General features: G+C 31.3%; 6 protein-coding genes across 8 annotated transcripts; 2 read left to right on the forward strand and 4 right to left on the reverse strand.

Annotated features, from left to right (window-relative positions):
• Positions 1-1,054: 1,054 nt before the first annotated feature.
• On the reverse strand, positions 1,055-2,766 carry LOC111418887 (CCA tRNA nucleotidyltransferase 1, mitochondrial). Of its 2 annotated transcripts, none has more exons than XM_023051589.2 (5): positions 2,642-2,761; positions 2,396-2,595; positions 2,055-2,338; positions 1,672-1,992; positions 1,055-1,619 (listed from the first exon to the last, which is right to left on the reverse strand). In XM_023051589.2, the coding sequence occupies exons 1-5, from the start codon at positions 2,696-2,698 to the stop codon at positions 1,090-1,092; spliced, it is 1,392 nt and encodes a 463-aa protein (XP_022907357.1). In that variant the 5' UTR covers positions 2,699-2,761; the 3' UTR covers positions 1,055-1,089. The 2 variants fall into 2 exon arrangements, with proteins under 2 accessions (XP_022907357.1, XP_022907358.1); XM_023051590.2 differs by having other exon boundaries at positions 1,057-1,619; positions 2,396-2,588; positions 2,642-2,766.
• Positions 2,767-3,110: 344 nt separating this feature from the next.
• On the forward strand, positions 3,111-8,211 carry LOC111418836 (DNA polymerase alpha subunit B). Its single transcript, XM_023051523.2, has 8 exons — positions 3,111-3,257; positions 3,334-3,502; positions 3,577-3,613; positions 4,684-4,778; positions 6,757-7,015; positions 7,076-7,563; positions 7,618-7,821; positions 7,877-8,211. The coding sequence occupies exons 1-8, from the start codon at positions 3,179-3,181 to the stop codon at positions 8,181-8,183; spliced, it is 1,638 nt and encodes a 545-aa protein (XP_022907291.2). The 5' UTR covers positions 3,111-3,178; the 3' UTR covers positions 8,184-8,211.
• A 4,098-nt stretch (positions 8,212-12,309) lies between these two features.
• Positions 12,310-13,683, reverse strand: LOC111418824 (Phenylalanyl-tRNA synthetase, mitochondrial). The gene has a single exon (XM_023051511.2). The coding sequence runs from the start codon at positions 13,628-13,630 to the stop codon at positions 12,335-12,337; it is 1,296 nt and encodes a 431-aa protein (XP_022907279.2). The 5' UTR covers positions 13,631-13,683; the 3' UTR covers positions 12,310-12,334.
• Positions 13,684-14,442: 759 nt separating this feature from the next.
• Positions 14,443-16,424, reverse strand: LOC111418825 (uncharacterized). The gene is made up of 2 exons (XM_023051512.2): positions 15,122-16,424; positions 14,443-14,940 (listed from the first exon to the last, which is right to left on the reverse strand). The coding sequence occupies exons 1-2, from the start codon at positions 15,908-15,910 to the stop codon at positions 14,482-14,484; spliced, it is 1,248 nt and encodes a 415-aa protein (XP_022907280.2). The 5' UTR covers positions 15,911-16,424; the 3' UTR covers positions 14,443-14,481.
• Positions 16,425-16,645: 221 nt separating this feature from the next.
• Positions 16,646-23,236, forward strand: LOC111418823 (cilia- and flagella-associated protein 43). Of its 2 annotated transcripts, XM_023051508.2 has the most exons (16): positions 16,646-16,720; positions 16,841-17,106; positions 17,172-17,331; positions 17,387-17,594; positions 17,646-17,765; positions 17,816-18,334; positions 18,427-19,622; positions 20,205-20,454; positions 20,519-20,743; positions 20,862-21,358; positions 21,412-21,606; positions 21,663-21,894; positions 22,114-22,386; positions 22,444-22,587; positions 22,649-22,935; positions 22,996-23,236. In XM_023051508.2, the coding sequence occupies exons 1-16, from the start codon at positions 16,680-16,682 to the stop codon at positions 23,132-23,134; spliced, it is 4,752 nt and encodes a 1,583-aa protein (XP_022907276.2). In that variant the 5' UTR covers positions 16,646-16,679; the 3' UTR covers positions 23,135-23,236. The 2 variants fall into 2 exon arrangements, with proteins under 2 accessions (XP_022907276.2, XP_071053706.1); XM_071197605.1 differs by lacking the exon at positions 22,996-23,236 and having other exon boundaries at positions 22,634-22,727.
• On the reverse strand, positions 17,870-24,359 carry LOC111418826 (ribonuclease H2 subunit A). Its single transcript, XM_023051513.2, has 4 exons — positions 24,130-24,359; positions 23,568-24,077; positions 23,259-23,516; positions 17,870-18,339 (listed from the first exon to the last, which is right to left on the reverse strand). Exons 1-4 carry the CDS (start codon positions 24,287-24,289, stop codon positions 18,287-18,289), a joined length of 981 nt encoding a protein of 326 aa, XP_022907281.2. The 5' UTR covers positions 24,290-24,359; the 3' UTR covers positions 17,870-18,286.
• Between the last annotated feature and the right edge of the window lie 11 nt (positions 24,360-24,370).

A 24,370-nucleotide genomic window follows, 5' to 3' on the forward strand; every position in this document is an offset into this window, starting at 1 on the left:
ATAGAACTACCATTTACAGGTTTAAGTAATACGCCTAAAATTGCTCCGACATGTCCTACCAATAGGCTGCAGAAGACACTATAACCACTGATAATGTGCTATCAATACCGTCAGTTTTGACGCGATCACTACCAGTGATTATTGCTTGATACTAGATTGTACTGCCTGAACGGCAGTTTTGGATCGGAAACGAAAATTCTTTGGTTCAGGCAGACATTTGCATGTTCACAGATGGATCAACAGCACTGGAAGAGGTCGGGACAGGAGTATACTGCTAGACACTTTGGATTAAGCAAGCTTACAGCCTCGGCACATATTTGCTATTGATATGGGTGCTAAAATCCTTCTTGAGAGAAGGGTAAAGAACGTAACAGCCTACGATTTTTCTCAGACAGTGAAACCGGTTTTGCAGTTAATGACTACAAAAGAACTTTAAACACACTGAGTTGTGATAATAGAGTTTTTCTGATCTGTGTCCTAGGTCACTCTGGGGTTGCTAGCAATGAAATGGCAGATGAGCTAGCACGAGAAGGCAGTGTTAAAGCGTTTATTATTATACGTAAAGCCTACTATTTCGTTTATCTACAACATCAAGCAGTAGGCGTCTTTCTCAAGTCTAACACACAGCAGATCGTTAAAAGTGTTCGTGAATCATTTAAATGATTCATTACCTCACGTACACAGCAGTGCTTTTGTATACAATTTGGCTAAACTTATACTAAATTGTCTAGAATATTCCAAAATGTATCTAAAATTATCAAAATTTTACAAAATAGTTCAAAATGATGGAAATATTACTGAAATTATGTAAACTTGTTCAAAACTATCTAAAATGATCAAAATGTGGTTAAAATTATCAAAACTTATTCTTTAATTTTGAATTTTTGTATTAAAACTTGGAAAATATCCTTTTATTCCATGATTTGAAAAGGTTAACAATCATCAAATAAGTAAACTCAGTCTAATGATCTACTAACAGATTAATCAAAAAATGCGACAAAATCAAAATGAATATTTTGAAATCATTTATTCATTTGAGTTTAAGTTAAAAAAAATTTTTTTTTAGGAATCCAACAAAAAAATCCTTTATTACTTTCTATTTTTTTTATTTTCCAAGCTATTAACAATCCTAGGTATTTCTTTCAATAATTCTTCAGCATTTAAATCAAAATCATTATCAGCCCAAAATTCCTTTAATTCGTTAAGTACACACCCCATAATTCTTCCACTTTCAACTCCTTCTTCTTTTAACATAGCCCCATTAACAGGAAACTTAGGAACATTCCATTCAATGAATTTTTGTAAAAATGGAGAGTTATTATATTTAAGAACTTCAATAATCCATTCTTTGGTGTGATTCTGTTTTGATTTTGATTTAATTAAAAGTTGTTGATAAGGAAGTAAAGGATCTTTAGATGATAATTTAGGGCCTCGATGGGCTACTAAGAATAATGCCAAGTCTCTTTCATAAGCAGATAATTTTAATCTCGTATGTAAATTGAGTACTTGTTCCTCAGATCTTATAAGAGTTACAAGAAGAGTTATTCCATGAAGATTTAATTTTTGACTGCGTTTCCAAACAGCTTTTAATTCTTCTACATTTGGATTTTGAGGTAAACCTAAAAACAGAATAAATCAATGTTTAAATTTGATAACAAAGATTATTATTACCAATATATGGAGATAATCCACATTCTATAATTGTTTGCATAATCTCCCCAGCGAAATTTCCTTCTAGTATCTTTTTTAACTCCACCCAAATACGTTCACCAGATATTCCATGTAAGCCATTTAAATTTTCTCTAATTGCCTCTAAGGTAAGTTCTTCATGAGCATCTGGTGTTAATGCTATTCTACCATAAAATCGAAAATATCTTAAAATCCTTAAATAATCTTCTTGTATTCTTGTTGTAGCATTTCCAACAAAAGCCACCCGCCGTTTTTCTAAATCATCATAACCATAAAAATAATCGTACACTGAACCATCTAACCCTGCAACAATACATTTTATTTACATCGAGGTTGTATTGGTTCACAGGTTTATTTGATCAAACCTAAAAACATTGAATTTATTGTTAAATCCCGTCTATTTGCATCCAAAAGCCAATCAGTTGTATACTGAACTTCAGCATGTCTCCCATCAGTAACCACATCAATTCTGAGTGTTGTTACTTCAAAATTTTCTTTATTATTTATCCTTGGAGTAATAGTTCCATGCTTTTCACCTCTTGTATTTATCATACGAATATTTTCAGCACTAAACATATCTTTCATTTCATCTGGAGTAGCTGTTGTTGCGAAATCTAAATCTTTAGGTTTCATACCCATGATTAAATCCCTATTTTTAAAAAACAATAATTAATATTAATCTCTTTTAAAGATTTATAATAATTACCTTACTGCACCTCCACAAATCCTAATTTCATAACCATGCTTGTTAAAGAGAGACACCAAAGATTTTAATTCATCTGTAAAAATCGATTTGAACTCATTCGATTCTAATTTAGTAATAATCGGGTTTTCACGGTGTTTTGGGGCCATTCTATGTAATATTTGTAAACGTTTCGTTGGTTCTACGTTTATAAGATCTGTAAACTGATAAAATTGAAATAATTAAAAATAAAAGATAATTTTTATTTACCACCGAATTATAACGTTTTGTTATTAACGTAATTTTCCTTAAGACACCCTTAAACATTTCAAAATTTAATGTTTTTGATGTTTACAATTTTTAGGTTAGATTTCATCTGTCATTATTTTGTGTTGGAATTTTATTAATTTTTAAATGGTACTAATTTATGTATATTAATGATGCTTTAATTTCAAAATTATTTATTTAAGCAAAATTTAATTTGATTTATTAAATTCTTTTATTTATTTTATATTTTAGGTAATTTTAACATTGTTACGTTAGGTTGGTAATCTCCAACAACAAATAATTTGATTAATAATTTAGTAATATTTTAAATAAAAACGAAACAAAAACCTTTTTTGTCTTACCTTAATTAATAATTAATCTTAAATAATATTTAAACAGCTAATTAAACAAATACATAAAAATTTATTTTAAGTAATTGGCATTGCTGTTTTTACCAACTTCATATATGTAGTTAAAAAAATATTCCCGCGTTTTTAACCGGCAATTTATAAGAAGAAACGGTGAATAAATTTAGGTGAAATGTTGCCGTCTAAAGAAGAATTAAGAAGAGCTTTGGATTTTATAGGGCAAACCCCGGATGAGAAAGTAATTAACAAATGTAAGTTATTAAAAGGAAATTAAAGTTTTGTTAACATAACCTAAAACTAAATCTTTCTTAAATTATTGATACTTAGGTTTGGAATTATGTACAAAATACAATATCCTTGTAGAGGATTTCGTTGACCAATGGTCAGCGTTTACTATAACAAATTTAAAGAATGGCCCTATAACTTTGGATGGAATTTTGTTGATGGAACGGAAAGAACTTGCAAAATTAAATGATCTGAATAGTTCAATAGCAAAGTATCCTTTATAAAACAATTAAAAAATACTAATTAAGAATAAAAACAAAGATTTTTTCCTTAGGCTTTGTGTAGATCAGATATAGTTCCTGGAACACCTCAACAACCCAAGGTAATTTGTTTTATGTCTTCTTCTTATTTTATATCATTTTTTTATTTAATCCATCTTAAACAGTTATCCTCCATATTTTTCTCTTATACTCGCTTCTTGCTTCACACAGTTGAATGCTCTTTCGTTGTATACTCGCCTTCTCAACGTTTCGTCTTCGTCATTCACGATTAACCGACGTCGGTTGGAATGAAACGAAAACACTTCACGTCATTTCTATTAGTTGCACTTGCGCACAAGACGCTCGTAACTTTTCTGAGAACTTTTTCAAGGTTGTTTGTTTCTTCGGCAGCCATTTGTTAAAATCTGGAGAAGACGCTTGCCTTTTCAATCCGTTTTTTCTTATTCCCCAAAATAATTTCAAGTGCCCCAAGTGTTTCAGTGAATTAATTTTATGATAACAAATTTAATGTTGACTCGACAACCTGTTGCGCGTACACGCGTCGTAACTCTGTCTATGAAATCGCGGTGTTTTTTGTTTCGTTTCCGTTTCGGAAGAAACAATGCAACGAGAGTTTTGTTGCGTTTTCGGAATGTGTAAACAAATTTTTTCGCGTTTTTCATTTGTTTTTGTGAGGGGTCGTTTGTTTTATATTTTTTTGTTTTCGAAGTTCTTTTGTTCTGTGATACTCATTTTCTTCGTTGTGGACGAAGAAATTTTCGTTTTCTTGTTGTTTTCAATGAGTTTGGGTCTGGTGCACGTTAAATTTTTTTGTATTGTGACTAGATCCACACTCATTAAAAAAAACATGGGAAATACATACTAAAAAAATGGAAGCTTTGAATGAAGAAAGGAAAAAAAAATTTTTCTTTTTGTTGCAAATTTGTATCGGTGAGTAGGATCTGGTTCGTGGAGTTTTTAAAAATCATGACTAGATCCATACTCGTCTATTCATGTTTGCTAGAAATGGGGTTATTAAAAAAATTGTACTTAACCTTAAATTCGATAAAGTTTGTTTTATTATTATAAATAATTATCAAAGAATAAAAATTAATTTTAAATCATTAAATAGGCCTTTTTTTTTGGTTCATACTCTTTATAAAGAAAATAAATTTTAATTTTTATGTTTCAGAAAAAGAAGGAAATTGAAAATGTTGAAGTTAATGGTGGTGATAAAATCGTTTTTGAACCTAAAAGTAATAACAAAGTTGAAAATGAATTTGAAGAGTAAGTATATTTTGAAATTAAAGGAGGGTTGCAAAAAAAAATAATTCTTGGTATGAAATCAAGTTTATTTTTGATAAGAATTATCAAAACTCTTACTAATTGGTTTGTGAAATACAATCCATTTAAGCATAAAAGAATTTTTTATGTTGAGAGTAACAATTTGTTATAAAAATCATCTCCAAAATTAACCCTGCATGTTTATTCACACCAACAAAACATAATTATAACAGAAAACATAAAAAATAATAAATGTATATACAGTGCTGTGCAAAATAATAGGTGTGACTTGAAAAATGTATTTTAGTCGTAAAATATATAAGGGTAAAAGAGTAATACATAAAATTAGAATTACTAATTGATTGTTTCTCAAAACAAACATTATTCAATAAATAATAACAATACAACAATAAAAAATAAAAGAACACTTTAACGCCTTTGCAAAATAATAGGTGCATGCATTAAATTAATAAAAATAATATGGTTTTACTGAAAAATAAAAGAAAAACGGTATAATACAACATTTAAAATTAATATTTTATTGTCTGCGGTTTTTTAGCGCTGTTGCGCATTGACTAGTCATGGACTCCATTAACCAGCGACACCTTTCCAAATTCGACTGCACTCCATAAATCCTTTTTAATTAAGTAACGTTTATTACCAATTGCTACATCTCCCCATAGATGCTCAATTGGATTAAGGTCAGGAAATTGACCTGATACATCGATTTTCCTTTCAGCAAACCAAGTCTTTGCTGCCCTGGAAGTGTGTTTGGGGTCGTTGTCTTGCTGAAACTTTCACCACAGAGGCATATTGTCATCAGCATAGGGCAACATGGTATTTTCCAGTATGTTGATGTAGCCATATTGATTTAAAGTGCCCTGTTTCTAAAAAATTGGGCCAATTCCATACCAGCTACAAACCATTATGCTTCCCCCACCATGTTTTATTGTTTTGTGGGTGTACTACTCAGAGCGATTTGAGCGATTTCGGCTTAATTAGTCAAAAGATATACAATTTCACCTGATAAAGTCGAACCTGTTCTAACTAAGCTTTAAAGAAGTTGCTTTGCTTTTTCTTTTAATTGTTGATATTTGACATGTGCTAAAGATTAAGCTATGCGACGTAGTGCTTAACTAGAGTAACCTGTTATAAATAAACAATTAATAAAGACATATGATTAAGTACTTATTTAGTATAACTAATGTAACTGTATTATAATCACAGAATAATTTATTCTGTGATGATACCAAAATTCGTGTAAAATTAAAATGAGTTATGTCGTCGTACTGAACAGTTTAGGCCAAGTTTTTTTACTGCAGTGCCAATTTTGGTATTCTGTCATATTGCATTCTTTGCACGTGGTCCACCCATTTCTCTTTGTATTCTTTGATTTTGTCGTTAACTGCGAAAATTTCCAGTTCCTCTCTAATATCTTCGTTTCTGATATGATCCGATTTGTTAAAGCAAGGCTTAGGTTTTTCCTTGTCATCCATGCTTCGCTGCCATACTTCAGGGGCGATATTGCCATTGTCTTATAAAATTTCATTTGAGTATCCTTCCTGCGTTTATTACCCAAAGTTGTTAAATCAGATTAACTAAAAGTGTCAATTTTCTATAAATGCCATTGTTTTTGTCTTAGAGATTTCGCATTTGTAATCCCTACTTATGGTATTAAACAAGTATACGGCTTTTTGAAGGTTATCTTCTGATGTAGTAACAAAATTATGTGTACTACATTATCAAAGAGCAAGAAATATTATATGAGCTAAAAACAATCCCTAATTTATGATGTTTTGGAGTGGCGCACGTCTAAATTAGAAAAATAATTGAACAATTATCGAAAACATTCAATGATTTTCAATTTCTAGATATAAGTATTGCTAGAATTCGTTGTTTTTGACACCATTAAAGAACGAATTTATTTATTCATCAACATTTTCTTTCATATAAATTAAGACTTTATTTTTCTTCAACTTAGGAAAATATTAATGCAATCTTACTCTGAACGATCTGATTCTGGACAAATACTTCTAACCCATGGACCAGATTTAACAGAAACATTTACACAAACAAATCAAAAAACGACTGTAAAAATTCTTTCGGATTCGATTTGGTATAATCCGGAAAAGTTTCGATTTCTACACGCAACACAAGTAAAAATTGCGGACGTTTTTAATGAAACTATCGATTCTTTAACAAATTCGATTCTGACCAAATCAAATTTAAATAAAAATGATGTAAGTTTAAAACAAGATCAAAATTCGTTTAAAAACAATAATTAAACATTATTTTTGCAGGAAAATACAATTTGTTGTGGAAGAATTACTTCGGAGGATATAAATAAATTAAATTTAAATACCGTAAAATTAGAATCTTCTTTTAATAATAAAGGAGCCAAAACTAGTTTGATTAATATTAGTCAAACGAAATCTTTTAGTTTATTTCCGGGTCAAATTGTTGCTGTTGATGGTTTGCCTGGTAAAGGTAATAAATTTATAGCAAAGACGTTTTACACGAAAGCCAATTTGGAATTTTCAAGAAACGAAAGAGATCTCGGTGAAGATTATTTACAAATCGTCGTAGCTGTTGGACCATATACAACGGCTGATAACTTCTTATACGAGCCATTACAAGATCTTTTAAAATACGTCGTCGAAATAAAACCGAACATTTTAATTTTACTCGGTCCATTTCTTGATTTTTCTCACTCTCAAATGATTAATATGACCGAAACTTTTCAATCTTACTTTGATAATTTAATCCAAACCATAATGGAATGTTTTAAGTAAGTTTTAAATTAAAATATTTTGTCTTTATTTATTTTTGGTTACAATTTTAGTTTTGAAATTAAAGTTGTTTTGGTTCCTTCCGATAAAGATGCCAATCATTTTCCGATCTTTCCTACACCGTCTTATGACATTAAAGAAAAATATCCGAACTTAATTTGTGCCCCAAATCCATGTTTGTTGGATATTAACGGGATTGTTATTGGGACGAGTTCTATGGATATTTTATTTCATTTATCAAAAGAAGAAATAGCCAGGTATACATATTTTTAGGTTTTTTATTGTTAATATAATATACAATTTATTTTTTAGAAAGCCGAATAATACAGATAGAATGGCTCGGTTGGCATCTCATTTAATTGAGCAAAAATCTTTTTATCCGTTATATCCAAATGATAATGATTCTACTATAGATTATACAAGCTTGTTGAAGAACTGTGAAATGAAAGTAAAACCTAACATTTTAATTACACCATCAATTTTGCGATATTGTATTAAAGATCTTGGTGGTTGTTTATTTGTTAATCCAGAAAGACTAGTTAAAAATTATGTTGGTGGTACTTTTGCTGTTATTAATGTTAATTCAAATGATATTTCTTGTCAAATTAGAAAAATTTAGTTGTAAATAAAAATTATGTTAATCAAAATTGTTTTAATTTTAATCATAGTTTATTGTAAGGAAATTAAAAGTTCATTGAAAGGGGAGAGCTTGCCTGGTACACTGATGCTTCAAAGACAGTTGGATACAGAGTAGGTATGGGCATTAGTTGACCAAATAGCTGCATTAAATTGCCCCTCAGCTCTTTTTGCTATAAACTTCTACACTGTTTTGAACTTAGAAAAGGGACAGATTGTAGTAATGGGCACTATCGAATAATTCGATACATAATTAAAATAAAAATATCGAAAGTAAGCTATTCATTCAGTCATTTAATAAGAGTCGTCTGACAGTATTAATACTAAACAATATTATAAATATATTACTTAAAATAGATTTAAATCCCAGAAAGTCTGTTTCAACTTTCATTCATAATTTTTGTGGCGCATCGAAAATTTAATTAGATTCTGAGTTTGTGTTATAAAAGACATCTCTAAATATTCTCTTACAATCAAAGTTGCGTTCGTGCTTGCTGTTGAACCGTTTTTCAAAGTGACAACTCGATCAAAATGGTACCAATGTTTTTTTCATCATCGATATTGTTAGTTACAATTTCAACTGTCTCACTTTTATTTTACAAAATAGACGACATTTCAGTAATAATTTTTGCACTGTGTCTGCATTTTCCTCATCACCAAAAGCAGCTTTTTTAAATCGATTTGATTCTAAAATACCAAGTCGTCTTCTAACATTAATTTGTAAAGCAAGTTTTAAACGTTCTACTGGTTGTTTCTTATAGCGAAATGGTTGCATATTTCCCACCTGACAATTCAATATTCATCTTTCCAAATGGTTTCAAGATGGAGACTAAGTCTGTCAACATATCGCATTGTTGCTGTAATGAATTCTGGAGCTCATGGTAACGATGTTATAGCAGCTGATAGTGGGTCCTTATCGCTAAAAGTTTTTCTGTTATAATTAAAAAAGAATTCCATCTAGTAGACATCTTGTTTCACTTTTAGCTCAGGGTATCCTATTTGTGTTTGCATACTTTTTAATTTTTCAAATGCCACTATGTTGTGCTTAAAATGAGCTACATTTCTTTATCAGTTGCAATACCGGTTTCCTTGAGTTTATGGCATCTAAAATTTAAAAATAAATTAAACGAAAAACTGTCAAAATATCATGTCCTAATAAAAATATAACCGGTTTCCGGCATTTCGCGGCAAATTCCCTTTCTGATGGGCTAATAAAATACGGGGCATACTATTTAAAATTTTCACTTTCTTGCCATTGAATACGGAAAATAGGTATAGTAGACGCCACGAAAGCTGGCAGTAAATCGTTTTCCGCTCTTACAAATGCCATACGTAGTTCACAAACCGCTACAGAGTAATGTGTGTTAGAAAGAGATAGCAATAGTTTAATATGTCTGCTGTACAATTCAAATGGCCACGTCGAAAAAGTACGTCTGTTCTTCTAAGGGATGTAACTCTATAATTATAACCTCAAATCCAAACGTCTTGTCAGCGTTGTCATGAATCTGTTAGTGTTTTCACAAGCCGAAAATGTTTTGTTTGAAAGGAAAATCATTAATTAGTAGGGCCCGGAACTTTTGTAACGGTACGATACGATTTACCCCCTCCACTTGTTCTCCTAGAAAATGAGTCGGTGGCGTCAAGTCAACTCACCTGATCGGTTGTTATTGACGACCGACGATCGGTTTTTTATTGCGCATCAATGTCAACATTGTCAACTGTCAGTAAGATTTTACTGTTGTTCAAATGTGCAGTATTCGACGCTTTTCATCCGCATAATTTCGTCAAATTTGCTATTTATCTTTCTTTAGTTACCTTTAATTGGAATTTGGAGTTCTGTTTGAGTTCGTATTATAGTTTTTTTTTTAAGAATTGTTTTTAGTTTCCCTTTGTGGTAAAATTGTTGTTCGTATTTGAAAATTGTTCAACAAATTGCCGAAAACAATATACCTTTAACTCTTAAGGAAAAATATGGTTCAATAGCTCAGTATTTTATTTATGCTCCACTTACAAGTTGTGATGTTAAAAGATCATTTTCTAGGTACAAACACATTTTAACGTCAACTAGAACGTCATTTACAGATGAAAATTTAGGGATGATTGTTTCAATATACATTAACAGCAATATTTTTATATCCGTATCCGATTTGTGATTGATATTACAAATCGGATCCTGTTTGTTTGAATTAAAGTTATAAAATACATTTTTTTTTAATATTTTCAAATCGTACTGACAGTTGACACTGACGTGTAATAAACCGATTGTCGGTCGTCAACAACAACCGATGAGGTGAGTTGACTGACCCCACCACCTTATTTTCTAGGAGAACAAGTGGAGGGGGTAAATCGTATCGTTCCGTTACAAAAGTTCCGTGCCCTATTAATTAGACTAATAACTTTGACGTTTGACATATAACCTCCGTTACTAACATAACCTACATATAAATGTATGTGGTGACATAATCAAAGTCGTACGTCCATATCTTGATTCATACCATTTTTAAGCGATCTGTCACTGCCAGCTCTCGTGGTTTCTAGTATATTTAACTTTTTGACCATCTGTACAAGATACTGTGACACGAAAATGACAATCTATTTGACAACATTTGAAGAGTAATCGTACCAATTCAGAGCTTTTTTGAATGAACGTTTGCTGAGATATCGAGTTTTAAAGAGCATGGTGAAAATTGACAAGAAAAATTTAAAATCAAAATAACTCGAAAACGAAAAGCGCTAGGTACCAATAACTTTTATGAAAGTCAACTTATTTTTTCGCATATAATTAAAAGGTGCAATAAAAACTATAGCAATATATTTAAAATAACGAAGTTGTGATCTTCCGACCGGAAGTGGCCACCATCTTGAAAATATTTTAGATCGAAAGGTCGGTGTGAACCTCCCACATAAACTAAATTTCAGAAATGTAGATGCAATGGAATAGAAGTAAAACGGGTGTTGCTGACTTTTTGGCGGACACTGTATTTAAAGTATGCGCAAAACGGATGATATCTTTTTTTAGGTTTGTCAATTATTGCATTTTTTATATTAGCACCGTTGTCACTAACAATGGTAATTATTTTATCCTGAATTTCCCAAACATTGAAAGGCTTCCGGTATTTCCTTCGTTACAAAAACAGCATTATGTATTAAGTCGTTGTAAAAAAGTGACTAGTTACTGAAAAAAATGCTTTATTGCTGTCAGAAGTCTATATAACTTTTGCTAATATTATTTTAACTTTCTCACAAATTTGATCATATGTGGTAGGTAATATTTTCGAACATAACAGCTGTTGATCTTGGGTTGATGTTGAGGGATCTCCTAATTGTTGGAATTGATCTTGCTTGCGCCGTAAATGGTCGCGGATGTTGAACGTGTTACCACTGAATTTTTGAAGGTGAAACATTTACACAGACAGTCGGGGCGCCCTAATGGCAATTCAGGTCTACACGTGTGACTCCGCACTGATTAGAGAGTGTATCAGCAACCTGAGAGAACTCGCGATAATGTTACCTACTCTATGGTGGGTTCCAGGTCACAAAGACATTGAGGGCAATAAAAAGTTGGCTAAAGAGGCAGTGAAAACGTCCTTTCTTGGACCCCAACCTAGCAGTGGACTACAAAAAAGCCACTTAAAACAGGCAATCAATAATTGGGAGGCCACAAAGGTAACCTTGAAAAGGTTTTCCAGGTCACAAGTATGATAATTCCGTCGCAAAACAAAACCAAAGAGGTTTTATACCTCATCAAAGGCGATCTAAGGTCGCTCTCAGGCTTCCTGACCGGCCATGCGCTCCTAAAATACTACCTCTTCCATATTGGACAAGCTGAGGATCAAACTTGTTGACTTTGCAACAATGATTCAGAGACTTCTGGACATATACTGTGCGAATGAGTCGCCTAAGACACAAAATTTTCGGTAAAGTTCGCCTGAGACCTACCAATATAAAGGAAGCAATACTAAGGTTCAATCTTTGGAGGGCTTCAATTGCAATAGACCTTATAGATCACTGTGAAGAGAGGGGCCATTCCCCTCAGTCCAACAGCAATAATAATTTTTTATTAATTATAACAATTTTAATATTTTTTAATAACACAATAATAACAACCGTTTTATACAACTTATACAATTTTTATTATCTAATTTTAACATTTAATTGTTCACTAGCACTTTTCTCAATTTCTTTATGAATAATATTAACTTCATCTTGACTTAAAGTTTTCGCCATATGTCGATAGGTAATTTTATAACAATGACTTATTTTCCCACTTTTTGGATGTTTAAATTCATCGATTAAAGAAACTTGTTCGATCATATCTCCTCCAATATTTCGTACCAAATCATAAAAATCATTGCTTGAATACCCATCAGGTAACCAAAAACTAATATCATTGTTGCACTGAGGAAATTGACTAATTGCTTTATACTCAATCTGTTTATAAATATCATCCGTTTTAAACTGATTCAAAAAACCAGAATCCTCAGACCAAAATAATCGTATATCGGGAATGTTGTATAAACACATTGCGATTCTTTCTAATCCTAAACCGAACGCCCATCCAATTCGGTCGTTTACTCCTGAATTAGATAAAATGTTTTGTTTCATTATTCCGCAACCTAAAATTTCCATCCATTGCTCTTTATGCCAAACTTCTAATTCCCAAGATGGGTCTGTAAATGGAAAATATGTCTCCACCCATCGTTGCTTAACATTACCAAACAATTCTTTTGCTAAACCTTCTAAAGTTGATTTTAAATCGTGTTCCATAACTTTAACAGCTTCTAAAGTATGACAGGCTTGTTTCGGCTGACTTCTAATCCCATTTGTATTATTTCCCTTTTCAAATAACGATAACGATTCATCTTGTGGAAAAACTTTATCTCTTGTTTTTAATAAAACCCCATCAACTTGATGAAAAACTGGATAATGAGTTCGATCAATTTCATCCCGTCTATAAACATCTCCTATCACCAGAAAAGCATTTAAACCAGATTGAATTAATTCAGATTGATGTGCAGTTGTGTGCGCTCTCAGCAAATAATCTTTATTTAAATAATAACAGTCGCTTTTAGACCGCGAAGGGTGATCTTTTGGTATCAATAAAGAGTCAAAGTTTTGGTCCGTTGTTACAATTGGAGAAATATTTTCGTGCATAGAAAAAATAGGATTTCCACGATTCGTTACAAATCTTTTATAAAAATAATTAACAATTCTTTGTCTTACCATCGATAGAGGGTGATATTTTTGAGTGTGGATGTTTTTACCGATGTGAGAAAGAATTTTTGGGGTTATATTTGTAAAATCGTCATTTTTAAAACTTACGTTATTTATTACTAAATCAGTTTTTACATTCGGTTTTGCAACAGATGATAAAAGCCGAATATTATTTCTTTTGGGGTAAATCTTTAAAATATATCGAATTTCTAACATTTTTTTACACAGAGATTTTTTAGGTTATCTTGGTTATTGACATTGACAGGTTAAGTAATATGTGTGGTTCGATTGAATGTAATTTTTTTATTAGTTTAAATTATAAAAAATTAAAAAGAGTATAAATAATAAATGTTGAATTTTATTACAATTTTAATTTAAATATAAGTTTATTTGTTTAATTAAAATTTATTTTTATTATATGATTTTATAGGTTAGAAATTAGTTGTCAAAGTGACATTTAAATATGAATCTTTATTATCATTATTCTTTATTTTTACTTCCGCTGACGTCGGAAAGCATAAAACATCTTTATGAAAATAGACTTACAACGAAACTAAATAATGTAGAACCAGAAAAAGAAGTGAGTAGAATAATTCAGAAGACGACCTACAAAAACAACTTTACAAGTTCTACCAAAGGAGCAAAGAACTGAATATGCTGGTCTCTACTGATAAAAAAAATGCATGGTGCAAAGGAGCCAATAAGGTTCAAATTGAAAACACTCCCATCAAGCAGATCATGCAGTTTGTCTACCTGAGCATACAAATTTCCAGCTACAATGATTTTGTTAAAGACCTAAGATCACAAACTAATAAGGCAGTAGCAATATCAGGCGTCTTAAAAGACATTGTTTGGTCAAACAAATACATAAAAATCGACGCAAACAAAACCAAGAGTTTACTAAGAATAGCTGAGATGAAAACATTATACACTACCACACATGAAGAATCATAAGATAGTACCTTCAAGAAGTTGGTATTTCCAAAATGGGCTGGTCTAGGGCATTTATTCAATTAAATTAACACATCAATAACTTAATACTTTTATTTATAATTATAATCTTAATTCTAATTAACTAATTCAAAATAACCATATTCAACAAAATCGGTTATAACGTCTCTAACCCTTCCTTTATAATAATCATCATTTCGTACGCTTGTATCGAATATATCATCAATATCAGAAGTTTTAGCTCCTGTAGGAAGTTGAATAACATCACCTTCCTTCTCCAAAACAATATGAAGTACCATAATAGCCATGCAAAGTCCGAAAATCGAATATCGTTTCATCTCCATTTGGAGGACGTCGAATGGAAGGACCTTTTCCGGATCTAATCCGAATTCGGACAAGTGGCCAGATAAAGAATAATGATAGGCTTTTAATAATTGCTGTAAATGATTTTTGCGGAAAGTTTTATCCGTGAAAATGAAGATAAATTGTGATAAGTCGAAAGCTGGGGAGCCGTATCTTAAATATTGCCAGTCTAATATGCAAAGATCCGATGGAATTGTTGCATCGTCATGGTTCTGAAAGAAAAATTTGAATAAATGTTTAAATTCTAATTAATCATTTCATGTTAAATTATGATCAATTAATCATATTAATCATCACACGTTAAATTATTATCAATTTATCACAATCTCCCAGTAATAATGAGATTTTTTATTTATCTCAGGTTATCTTATGTCTAATAATAAAAATACTTACATCATATTTGAATAAGAAATTCTTTAAACTTGCATCTCCATGAGTAATAACAGCATATGATCCAATAGCGCCCATTTTCATTGCTTGCAATTGATACTCAAAAGGTTTTTCCATAAATTTACTAAATAATTGTATGGCTCGTCTATCTTTCGTTGGATTTAACGTTTCAAAAGCTTTTTTACAACATTTTTTTTGTTGGTTACTAATGGCAGCAATATTTATATTTGCATTAAACTTTTCTTTTGTATATTCAACAATCTTTTTATACTCGTTTGGTTTGTATTCCCTCAAAGCGTAAGATAGGGCATGTAATTTACCATAAGTTTTCATGACATAAATTGCGTGTGGAAGATCAAGATTTTTGTTAAAATCCCAAGATTGATATCCTTTCAATGTCATGTTATCCATTAATAGCGATTCTTGAAGGGTTTCGTTACAAGTGAAATAAATTTTAGGAATATTAACAAATTCTTCATAAATATTATGTTCTAAAGATAATTGTTGATATAAAGGTAGAAGTTTTTCGTAAACGAAAATTTCTTTTTTAAATAATTTATCGATTTGAGCGTATTTTCTTAAAGCATCCGTTGATGGGGCAACTTTAAAAATATAACTTAAATCTACCTGACCGTCCTGTTTATCATTTTTTCTTGCAATCACTTTGAACATTACACCCAAAAAATTTTTCAAATCCAATTGTTCGTATTTAACGTTGGTGATGTTTTCATCGAAAAAGAATTTTTCAAGTCGTTTTATTAAAATTGGATTAATATTTTGGGTGTTGGCCATGGTTGATTCACTTTATTAAATCAGAATGAATTATTGCTAAAAATTTCACACAATTTTAAGTTACGTAAGATTTTTGAGATTACACGTATTTTAACAACAATTCAAACTGAATTATTAAAACCAAATGATTGCTTCAACAACCGTTTTTATATTTTATTATCGACTGGAATATCGATAACGTTTATTAATTTATGCCTTTTTATCTTTTCTGGTGATGGCTTAACTTTGTTATCTATAGTGTGACTTTTTTTGAGGGGGCTTTTAATCCACATTTTTATTTCTAGATTTGATTGGCGTTCAATCGATGTGATTATAAGCGCCGGGAGTTTTGTAACGTTTATCATCATAATGACAACTTTGTTTTACTATTTCTAGTACGCATCACGCAAAATGAATTGTAAAATTATAAAAAAATTAATTTGTACAAATCGTATCATTTTTTACAAGTTTTAATACTTATTAAGATAAATTAAGCCATAAATTGAAAATCTTATCAAAACATTATATTTTGTTGGTATGATTTTCACTTTTTACGCCATAAAAGGAATGGAATATTTTATGGTTTATAACTAATTAATTTATTAATTCAAAAATGCTTTAATCAAATATGTCAAAATCTTATTTCGTACAGTTTTAGTTAATTTTTATAGCCTCGCCATGCAAATAACCTGTTTGATCAATAATACTGAAAGTTTTATACCTTGACAACAACAAATTTGTTACTGTCAAATACTTTGAAGTGTTTCAAATTTATAAAAAAATATATAAAATGGTTCGTATAAATTTGAACTTTTCGAAGACCCAATCATCGTAAGTATTTTCTTTTTAGTTGCACTTGAACCTGGATAAATGGAAGCTTCATATCTATTTTTATTTATATATATTTTTAGAAAGTTCCTTTAATAATATTTTTTTTAATTACAATTCCAGTTGGGTAAAGTTTGGTGTAATAAACAATATGTGTTTTGTTGGAAGAGATGTGGTCGGCGTCGGAGACGGTTGTTACATCGCATTTTACAATTTAAGTACGAAAGAAGACATCGTTTATACCGCGATTGACGATGACCACGGCCATGGAGTCAAATGTATTTGTGGTCATAAAACTAGTACCCTTTTTGCATTTGGTGAAAAAGGACTGCATGCGGGAATCTATGTCGTACGTTATCCCGATTTTGAAATACAAGCAGTACTTCCACGTGAGAAAACAAATTTCTAATTATTCTCAACAATATTTAAATAAAAAACATTGTTAAAATTCTAGCATCCGACGATGGATTGCTTTGTATGACGTTCTGCGAAGGAAATTATATAGTTTCTTTAGGCGATTTACCCACTTTTGAACTTTGCGTTTGGAATTGGAAAACTCTCGAGAAACTTGCAACTTGTAGGACCGACATTTTCGTAGCAAAACAATTGTTGAGGTTAGTAATTAAAAGAAAATTATTACAAATTTTTTTTAAAGTGTTTCTTTTAAAGATCTAGTTATGGTGCTCCGACTTATTTAGCTCAAATGAGCATAAACGAACGTTTTTTAAACATTTGGGACGTTTTGATTTGCGGAAAACGCTGCTTAATCAACCAACACAAAGTTGTACCATTTATTTATCACCAACAATTTGCAGCCGTTCAGTTCACATCAGAAGGAGCTATTTTTGTTCAAGATGTATTAGGCGATATCTACATGGTAATTAATTTAGTTTAGAATAATTCTTAATAATTATGCTTACTTTTTAAGGTGAATACCGAATACAAATTAGATTTAGTAATACAATGGGGCGCAGTTGGAAATTATCGATGCAGCTTAACTTGGTATAAAGGTGGAATACTAGCAAACGGGCCAGATAGCGAATTAAGAGTAATTAATCTTTTTTCCGATTTTAAAAATTTCGCAATTTATTTTTTTAGCACTACAAAAAATCTGGGAATTGGATATGCGATTGGAAAATAAAATTAACCGTACCTGTTATTAAAGTTTTAGCAAGCATTCGAGACAATTTGATAGCTTTAAATGAATACGACGATATACTTTACTTCGATAACCATCTTAACGATTTCGTAACGTTACGAGAACACGAAAGCTTTTTCAACGATTTTTGTATCCTTTATCCTGTTGGCGAAATTATCGTAACTATGGCGCGGAATCAAGAGATTACAGCTTGGGAAGTTTCGACTGGAAAGATGCTCGATTCGATGACGCTTGGCGGTCCAGCGTTGTCCATCGCTGAAAATCCGAATTATCCTTATTTTGCGGTCGGATTTGGGCATGGTATGCTACAGCTTTTCTCCATGTATAAAGCGACCACGATAAAACTTCTGGCATCGTTTCATTTGACAAGGAATTCTTTGTCGAAGGTTGCTTTTGTTGAATCTGGTATGTTACTTATTGCTGCTGATATGTCTATCGGAGAATTTTTTGTTATTGAGGTAAGCTGAAAACATTTTTAAATATAAGAAACAAATCTAAAAAGTTTAAATGCTTATTATACAGTGATACAAGATTTTTTATATTGTTATAGGGTAGACCTGGATCAAAAATGCAAATAGTAGCAACTTGTTGCGCAAACAGACAAATCGCCGATTTTATTTTGGTGGCATCACAAACTTGTTTTCGTTTGTTTGCTTTAAACGTTACCTCAGATAAATTCGTAGCAGGAAATGTTATTACAAGATTTTGTGTGATACGAGATAAACCATGTCCGAACGTAAAAGATTATTATATAGAAAACAATAATTTATACACGAAATTATACGCAAATGAAACTCCGCTTCGTGACAGAATTTTCTACGCTCAACCAATAAATAGTAAAAGTCTTCATGAACTTGAAGTACGTCGTGGTCACGATTATGCGAGATTCACAAACAAAATTCATAGTAAACACCAAATGAGAAAAATTATTTATAATTTTTCGGCTAATTCGATTATATCGTACGGTTATGATGGATTGGTCATAACAATGGATAAGAATTTCGAATTTAAATACTGCATTATGATTCATCATCGATTAGATGGTGGTATTGTTAAAGCGTACGAAGATCCATTAAGAAGTCAGGTGATCGCATTAGGAAGAAATAATACTCTATGTTGTTTAAATATGACAGACATTAAAGTCACCGAAGACCAACGTAACGCATTACGTGCGAAATTGGACGATGAAAAAATGGTAACTATGTTCCAAATGCCGACGTTTGGATTTTTACCAAAAGGTGATTTGGCGGGAAAAACATGGCTCGAAGTGGAAGAATTAAAACTGTATAGTGATGAATTTAAAAAATGCGAAGAACAGAAAAGCGCAATTATGAAACGATTTAAGTTAGTTAAAAGCGAATTAAAAAAGTTGTTGACGAAAAATCAACAAGGTCCGGAAAACGAACTTCTGGATATTCAAGATTTTAATTTGGACTTGGAATTCAAAAACCAAATGATCGCGGATAACGTTATAAAATGTAAAGAAACCAAAATTTACTTGGAAGCCTTGATTGTTGCCCAAGATAATGTCTCAAAGTGGATTAAAAGTTATTGTTGGGATCCGATGAAAGTTCCAGGCAAAACCATTTTTGGAATCTTTTCGGCTATCGATGTCGAAAATTACACTTTATTACCTGACGATAAAGGACAAGAACAAATCTTGAACTATATTGAGCAATATCGGGACATTGAAAAACTAATGGCCAGTTGTGACATTTTTGAACCATGGAATCCAATAGATCCTGAGTATTAAAAAAACACACACAGAACTTACATTTTTTATCACCATAACAAAAGATAGTTTTTTCATGAGGGTTATGCTTAATTTTATAGATAATTCAATTAATTGAGTTAATACAGTAACTGCTTCAACTTTGTAGGTGGTACTTTTGTATTCGTTACAGATACAGATCGCTGAGAAATTTGACTTGTAATTTTTTTCACAATTTTACAGCGCCAAAACGTTTTGGAAGTCATTGCCGTTTAAATCTTTTTGCAGATATTCAAGATATTCTTCATTAAATACTAGATCATCATCTGTGGCGCTACAATCTCGTGTGTATCTTGACCTCCTAAAGTTTCCTCCATCATTCATCCTTATTCCGTGACCTGTTCTCCAGCCTATAAATCCACCTTAGCCATGTCTCCTGTTACCCCAAGAGTTTAGGCCTTCCTTGTGGTGTAATATGCATAATCCTTCAAGGCATATATGTATCTGGTGTTCGTTCCAGATAGCCTATGAAATTTTTTCTACCCTCACTGATAAAACTATAATCCTATAAACAACTATTTTATAACTAATAACTAAAATCAATTACTTTTTTATAGCGATTTATGGGAATTCACCAAAAAAGCTCCGTGCATTGCTAAAGAACAAGAAGAACAAACCATTATGGATGATATTGATAATGATACCGATTTAGTGCAGGAAGATGCCGATACGTATCCATCCAAAGAAACTCAAGCCGCGTTAATGGGCTCATCGACTCATCAATTTGTCGATCTGATACCAGGACATTACGATCAGAGACAAATTCAAACATTTTATCAAAGCGAATACGAAACTTTATTATTAAAAGTATAGCAAAAGAGAATGAATATCATAGTCTACTTTTTCTTAATTTGAAAAAAATATCTTTTAGGCGGAAGAAATTAAATTGATGAAATATTTTAACAAAGAATTCGACGCTGTTATGGCAATTAAACAAAGAGACATGAAGAATCTGCTCGACAGAAACGCTCGTTTAAGGGTTATCATATCGGAATTAAACTTTTTTACCGAACAACAAACCGATATTTTTGTTGTCGATCCAGTTTGGGATCAAAAAGAGGAACCAGATAAAATTTTGGAAGTCACCGATGATGAGGTTAGAAAAAAATCTCTATTAGCACTAATATTTTCTACTTTTCCACCATTACATTTCATTTAATATAACAACAAAAGAAGCTGTTAAAATCTATATTTCTAGATGATTATAATTCTAGATAACCATAACACCGTACATTTCACCAAGTCAACAAGCAATTTTGGATGCCGAAGCGGCTGAACGCGAACGAATTCGTCTTTTATTGTTAGCAGACGATTTTAAAGAACGTGCTTTAATGAGAATGATGAACGGCGTTTTGGAAATTCGTTGGGAAGATGAATTAAGAAAAGATGTTCCGTTACCGAAATGCGTTATTGAGAAAAAACCGGAAGAGTTTAAGGAGGATGATTTGCGCGCCATCAGAGACTATGAAGAAGCGGTGAAATTTTTGGAAAGCGAACGATTACGTTATCGACGAATGTTGTGCGCTGAATACGGTCAATTAGGAACGTCAGTACGTGAAAGCGTTGTTAAGTTTAACAATCGAATTGGAGAATTGTTATTAGAAAAAATTAAAGTCGATGCCGCTATCGATGCTGAATGTTTGAAAATACATCGAATGAGAATAATTAATATGAAAAAAATTGAAAGCAATGAAAAGGAAAAGGAGCTTTTGTACATATCTTTTTATGTGTAAAGATTAATTACTTATTTTATACGAATTTTAGACAGGCGATTAGCAATAATGATCAACTTCTGGAGGAATTGCAGAAATTAATAAGTACTCTTCCGGAAAGTATCTCGGAGATTAACGTTGTTATGGATGCTTTACACGCTAAAGAGAAACTGCTTGAGAAGGTTTTCCGGCGGGATATTCAAGATGTTAGTCCAGCTGCTCAAGAAGTAGCTATTAAACTTTATAAGTAAAAAAAATCCTCATTAAAGTTAAAACGTTACATTATTTTTTTTTTGTTAATAGAAAAAGACCAAAAACTAATTTAAAAACAATTACTACAGCATACGTTTTACAAGAACTTGCTCGATGCGTTGTAACCAAAGGACGTTCTGCGGTTTTAGGAACAGAAGCTTTAGAATTTTTACGAGCAATGGATAATATGGATTTATATGTGGGAATTCCAAATGCCGTTGATGAACATTTATACGAAGTTGTTTGTAAAAATAGAAGGTTAAAAATTGAAAGCGAATTAAAAGTAAGTTATTATTAATAGTAACACAGATCTGTGTTCAAAGTTTAACTAATTTTCTGCGTAGAACTATAATCCGATTTTGAGATATCTCAAAATCATAATGATGATGGTCCAATTCTAAGTTCAGATTCTGATTCCACACAGAAAATTACTTCGGAAATGATCGTCAGCGATCCAACAACAATCAACACAAATTATTTTTGTATTAAATATTTTTAATAGATTCGTGGAACATCATTAGATATTGCAGAAGCGGAATCAACAGTGGCAGCTTATCAGAATATGTTATTAAAAAAGAAAGAATATGGTAGGCAATTACAAAGCGATTTAGCAACTTTAAGAAATGATAGATTAAATGCCGCCGAAAATATGGAATTACAATTGATGATTAAACAAGGTTACGTTGAGTTAATTCAAACTGGAAGTATTTCCGATTTTTCCGATGCCATTTTAATATGTAGAAAAGATGTGGAGGATATCAATGATATTATTTTGGTGATACCGTTAGTTTACAAATAAAAACGATTTTAATAACTTTTTAAATTTATTTAGAAAGGTGGTAATAGAAAATTAAAAGTAATGCGAGATGGCATGGCGTTTAGAAGAGGTATCTTAGCAATGGAATGGACTCATAAAAAGATGAAAATGCAAATTACTGATTTAGAACACTACTTAAAAGAAATCGAAGCCGTCCAAGTAAAAATTGAATAGGAACCTTCACCAAGTTTAATTTTCTTTAAAGTTTTCATCTTTATAGGTTACAAAAGATGTTCAACAGTATTTACGAGCGAAAGCAAGGGGCGATTCCCCCGATAAAGGGATAACTTTTGAACAAGAAGTTCAATTGGTTAAACGTTCCTTTGAAAGAATCATCGAAGAAAGGCGACAACAAGTCCGCGAAATTCAAAAGAAAATTGTTTCAATTCGTAAAAACTCAAAAATCATTGACAAACAAATTTCGGATATAAATGTTGACGTTTGTGAACAAAACCTTATAATAGATCGTGAAGTTTTAGAAAAAGAAAAGGAAGTTGTTCAACAAAGGTATTCTCCTACAAAACTATATTAAATAATAATAATAATATATTCGCTATTTTTTTTTAGAACTAATGCTTTGATAAAACGTACAAAATTAATCAAACAAATTCAAAGCAACCACAACGAAATTTTAGTTTTACAAACAGAATTGGAATTACTCAGATTAAAAACATATCCAACATTAAAATATAAGATATTTGAATAAATTATGGAGATGATTTTAACTTAACATATAAACAATGCCAAATTGGGCTAAAAATTTCATCAAACCATATTTTTTAATAAAAGATGTTTAAAAAAAATTAAATTGAGTTAAAATTCTAAAGTACTTTGTAAATGTCTTTGAGTAAAAAATTCGTGTCGTCGTTTAGCAACGGATTTTTTCTTTGTTGGTGAAAAAAACGAAGTGATGCTGGAGTTTTTTAAAACTTCTCGACTTCCATCATCTTCATCTATATGTTCCCATTCGACGTAATAAGTTGATTCATCTAAGATCTTCTCAGCGGTTGACCAACTAAATCTTACTAAAGATGGAAAACCAAAAACCAAATCGCAATTTTCCGCAAGAAACTTTTTTGTTATTGGATCTATAAAAATTTTGAAATAATTTAAATTAATTTTTTATTCATATTTTTTACCTCCTGGATATCCACTTCCAAATCCATCTTTCGGCGTTTCAATTTCATCATGAAAATCCCATACTTTTAATGCATGATCACGGGTTACTTTAGCACAAATACTAGCAGCCGAAACGATTGGATAAGTCGAATCAGCTTTTTTCGCCACAGTAATTTTATATTCAGGAAAAATACTTAAAAGATAATCTTGATATTTTTCTGGTTTCCCCACTGTATCTACATAGATGTGCTCAATGTTAACACCAGCTGATTTAGCTGCTTTAATTAAACCAATCGCTGAATCCATTGAAACTTGATTTAAAGAATGTTTACTTCTACTCAGCATGCAATTTGATATGTAATTTGGCGAAATCACATCAATAGCCCAACCTATGTGGGATTCGGCACAAATCTTTTCGAAAATCATTTCTCTAATTTCTTCTGTTAAGACTTTTGAGTCGGCACATTGCAGTTCTAAAAGTTTACCTACTTGGTTAGTTGGGCAAAAAGCGGTGCCATAAACCATCGGACCTATATTTTAATGTAATGATTTATTAAATTTATTTTATGTTATTGATATTACCTAAAACTGGTCCTCGTCCTGCTTCATCAATACCCAAAACACACGGAGATTCTTTGCATATATCAGGAATGTTTGTTATGTACTGATTATTCTTAGAATTATCTTGATTACTTAAATATTCATCTAAAGTTTTTAAATTTGATACTTTTAAATCACTCATTGTAATGTATTAATAAAGAGGTATATAAAAAAGTGAGGTTAGTTTCCTTAAATTCAAACAAGGTTCAAACGGAAGAAATTT

Source organism: Onthophagus taurus, chromosome 7 (assembly GCF_036711975.1).
Source record: "Onthophagus taurus isolate NC chromosome 7, IU_Otau_3.0, whole genome shotgun sequence".
NCBI classification, from domain to species: domain Eukaryota; kingdom Metazoa; phylum Arthropoda; class Insecta; order Coleoptera; family Scarabaeidae; genus Onthophagus; species Onthophagus taurus.

Excerpts from the sequence above, each read along its gene's own strand:
- LOC111418836 (XM_023051523.2), top strand. The coding sequence starts at position 3,179 with ATGTTGCCGTCTAAAGAAGAATTAAGAAGAGCTTTGGATTTTATAGGG. Across the intron at positions 3,258-3,333 it reads TGAGAAAGTAATTAACAAAT|GTTTGGAATTATGTACAAAA; the intron begins GTAAGTTATTAA and ends ATTGATACTTAG. Across the intron at positions 3,503-3,576 it reads CTGAATAGTTCAATAGCAAA|ATCAGATATAGTTCCTGGAA; the intron begins GTATCCTTTATA and ends GGCTTTGTGTAG.
- LOC111418826 (XM_023051513.2), bottom strand. The coding sequence starts at position 24,289 with ATGAGTGATTTAAAAGTATCAAATTTAAAAACTTTAGATGAATATTTA. Across the intron at positions 24,078-24,129 it reads AGGACGAGGACCAGTTTTAG|GTCCGATGGTTTATGGCACC; the intron begins GTAATATCAATA and ends ATTAAAATATAG. Across the intron at positions 23,517-23,567 it reads TGGAAGTGGATATCCAGGAG|ATCCAATAACAAAAAAGTTT; the intron begins GTAAAAAATATG and ends AAATTTTTATAG.
- LOC111418823 (XM_023051508.2), top strand. The coding sequence starts at position 16,680 with ATGGTTCGTATAAATTTGAACTTTTCGAAGACCCAATCATC. Across the intron at positions 17,107-17,171 it reads AATACAAGCAGTACTTCCAC|CATCCGACGATGGATTGCTT; the intron begins GTGAGAAAACAA and ends TTAAAATTCTAG. Across the intron at positions 21,359-21,411 it reads GAAAAGGAAAAGGAGCTTTT|ACAGGCGATTAGCAATAATG; the intron begins GTACATATCTTT and ends TACGAATTTTAG.
- LOC111418825 (XM_023051512.2), bottom strand. The coding sequence starts at position 15,910 with ATGGCCAACACCCAAAATATTAATCCAATTTTAATAAAACGACTTGAA. Across the intron at positions 14,941-15,121 it reads ATTTCTTATTCAAATATGAT|AACCATGACGATGCAACAAT; the intron begins GTAAGTATTTTT and ends TTTTTCTTTCAG.
- LOC111418887 (XM_023051589.2), bottom strand. The coding sequence starts at position 2,698 with ATGTTTAAGGGTGTCTTAAGGAAAATTACGTTAATAACAAAACGTTAT. Across the intron at positions 2,339-2,395 it reads ATTTGTGGAGGTGCAGTAAG|GGATTTAATCATGGGTATGA; the intron begins GTAATTATTATA and ends TTTTAAAAATAG. Across the intron at positions 1,620-1,671 it reads TGGATTATCTCCATATATTG|GTTTACCTCAAAATCCAAAT; the intron begins GTAATAATAATC and ends TTCTGTTTTTAG.
- LOC111418824 (XM_023051511.2), bottom strand. The coding sequence starts at position 13,630 with ATGTTAGAAATTCGATATATTTTAAAGATTTACCCCAAAAGAAATAAT.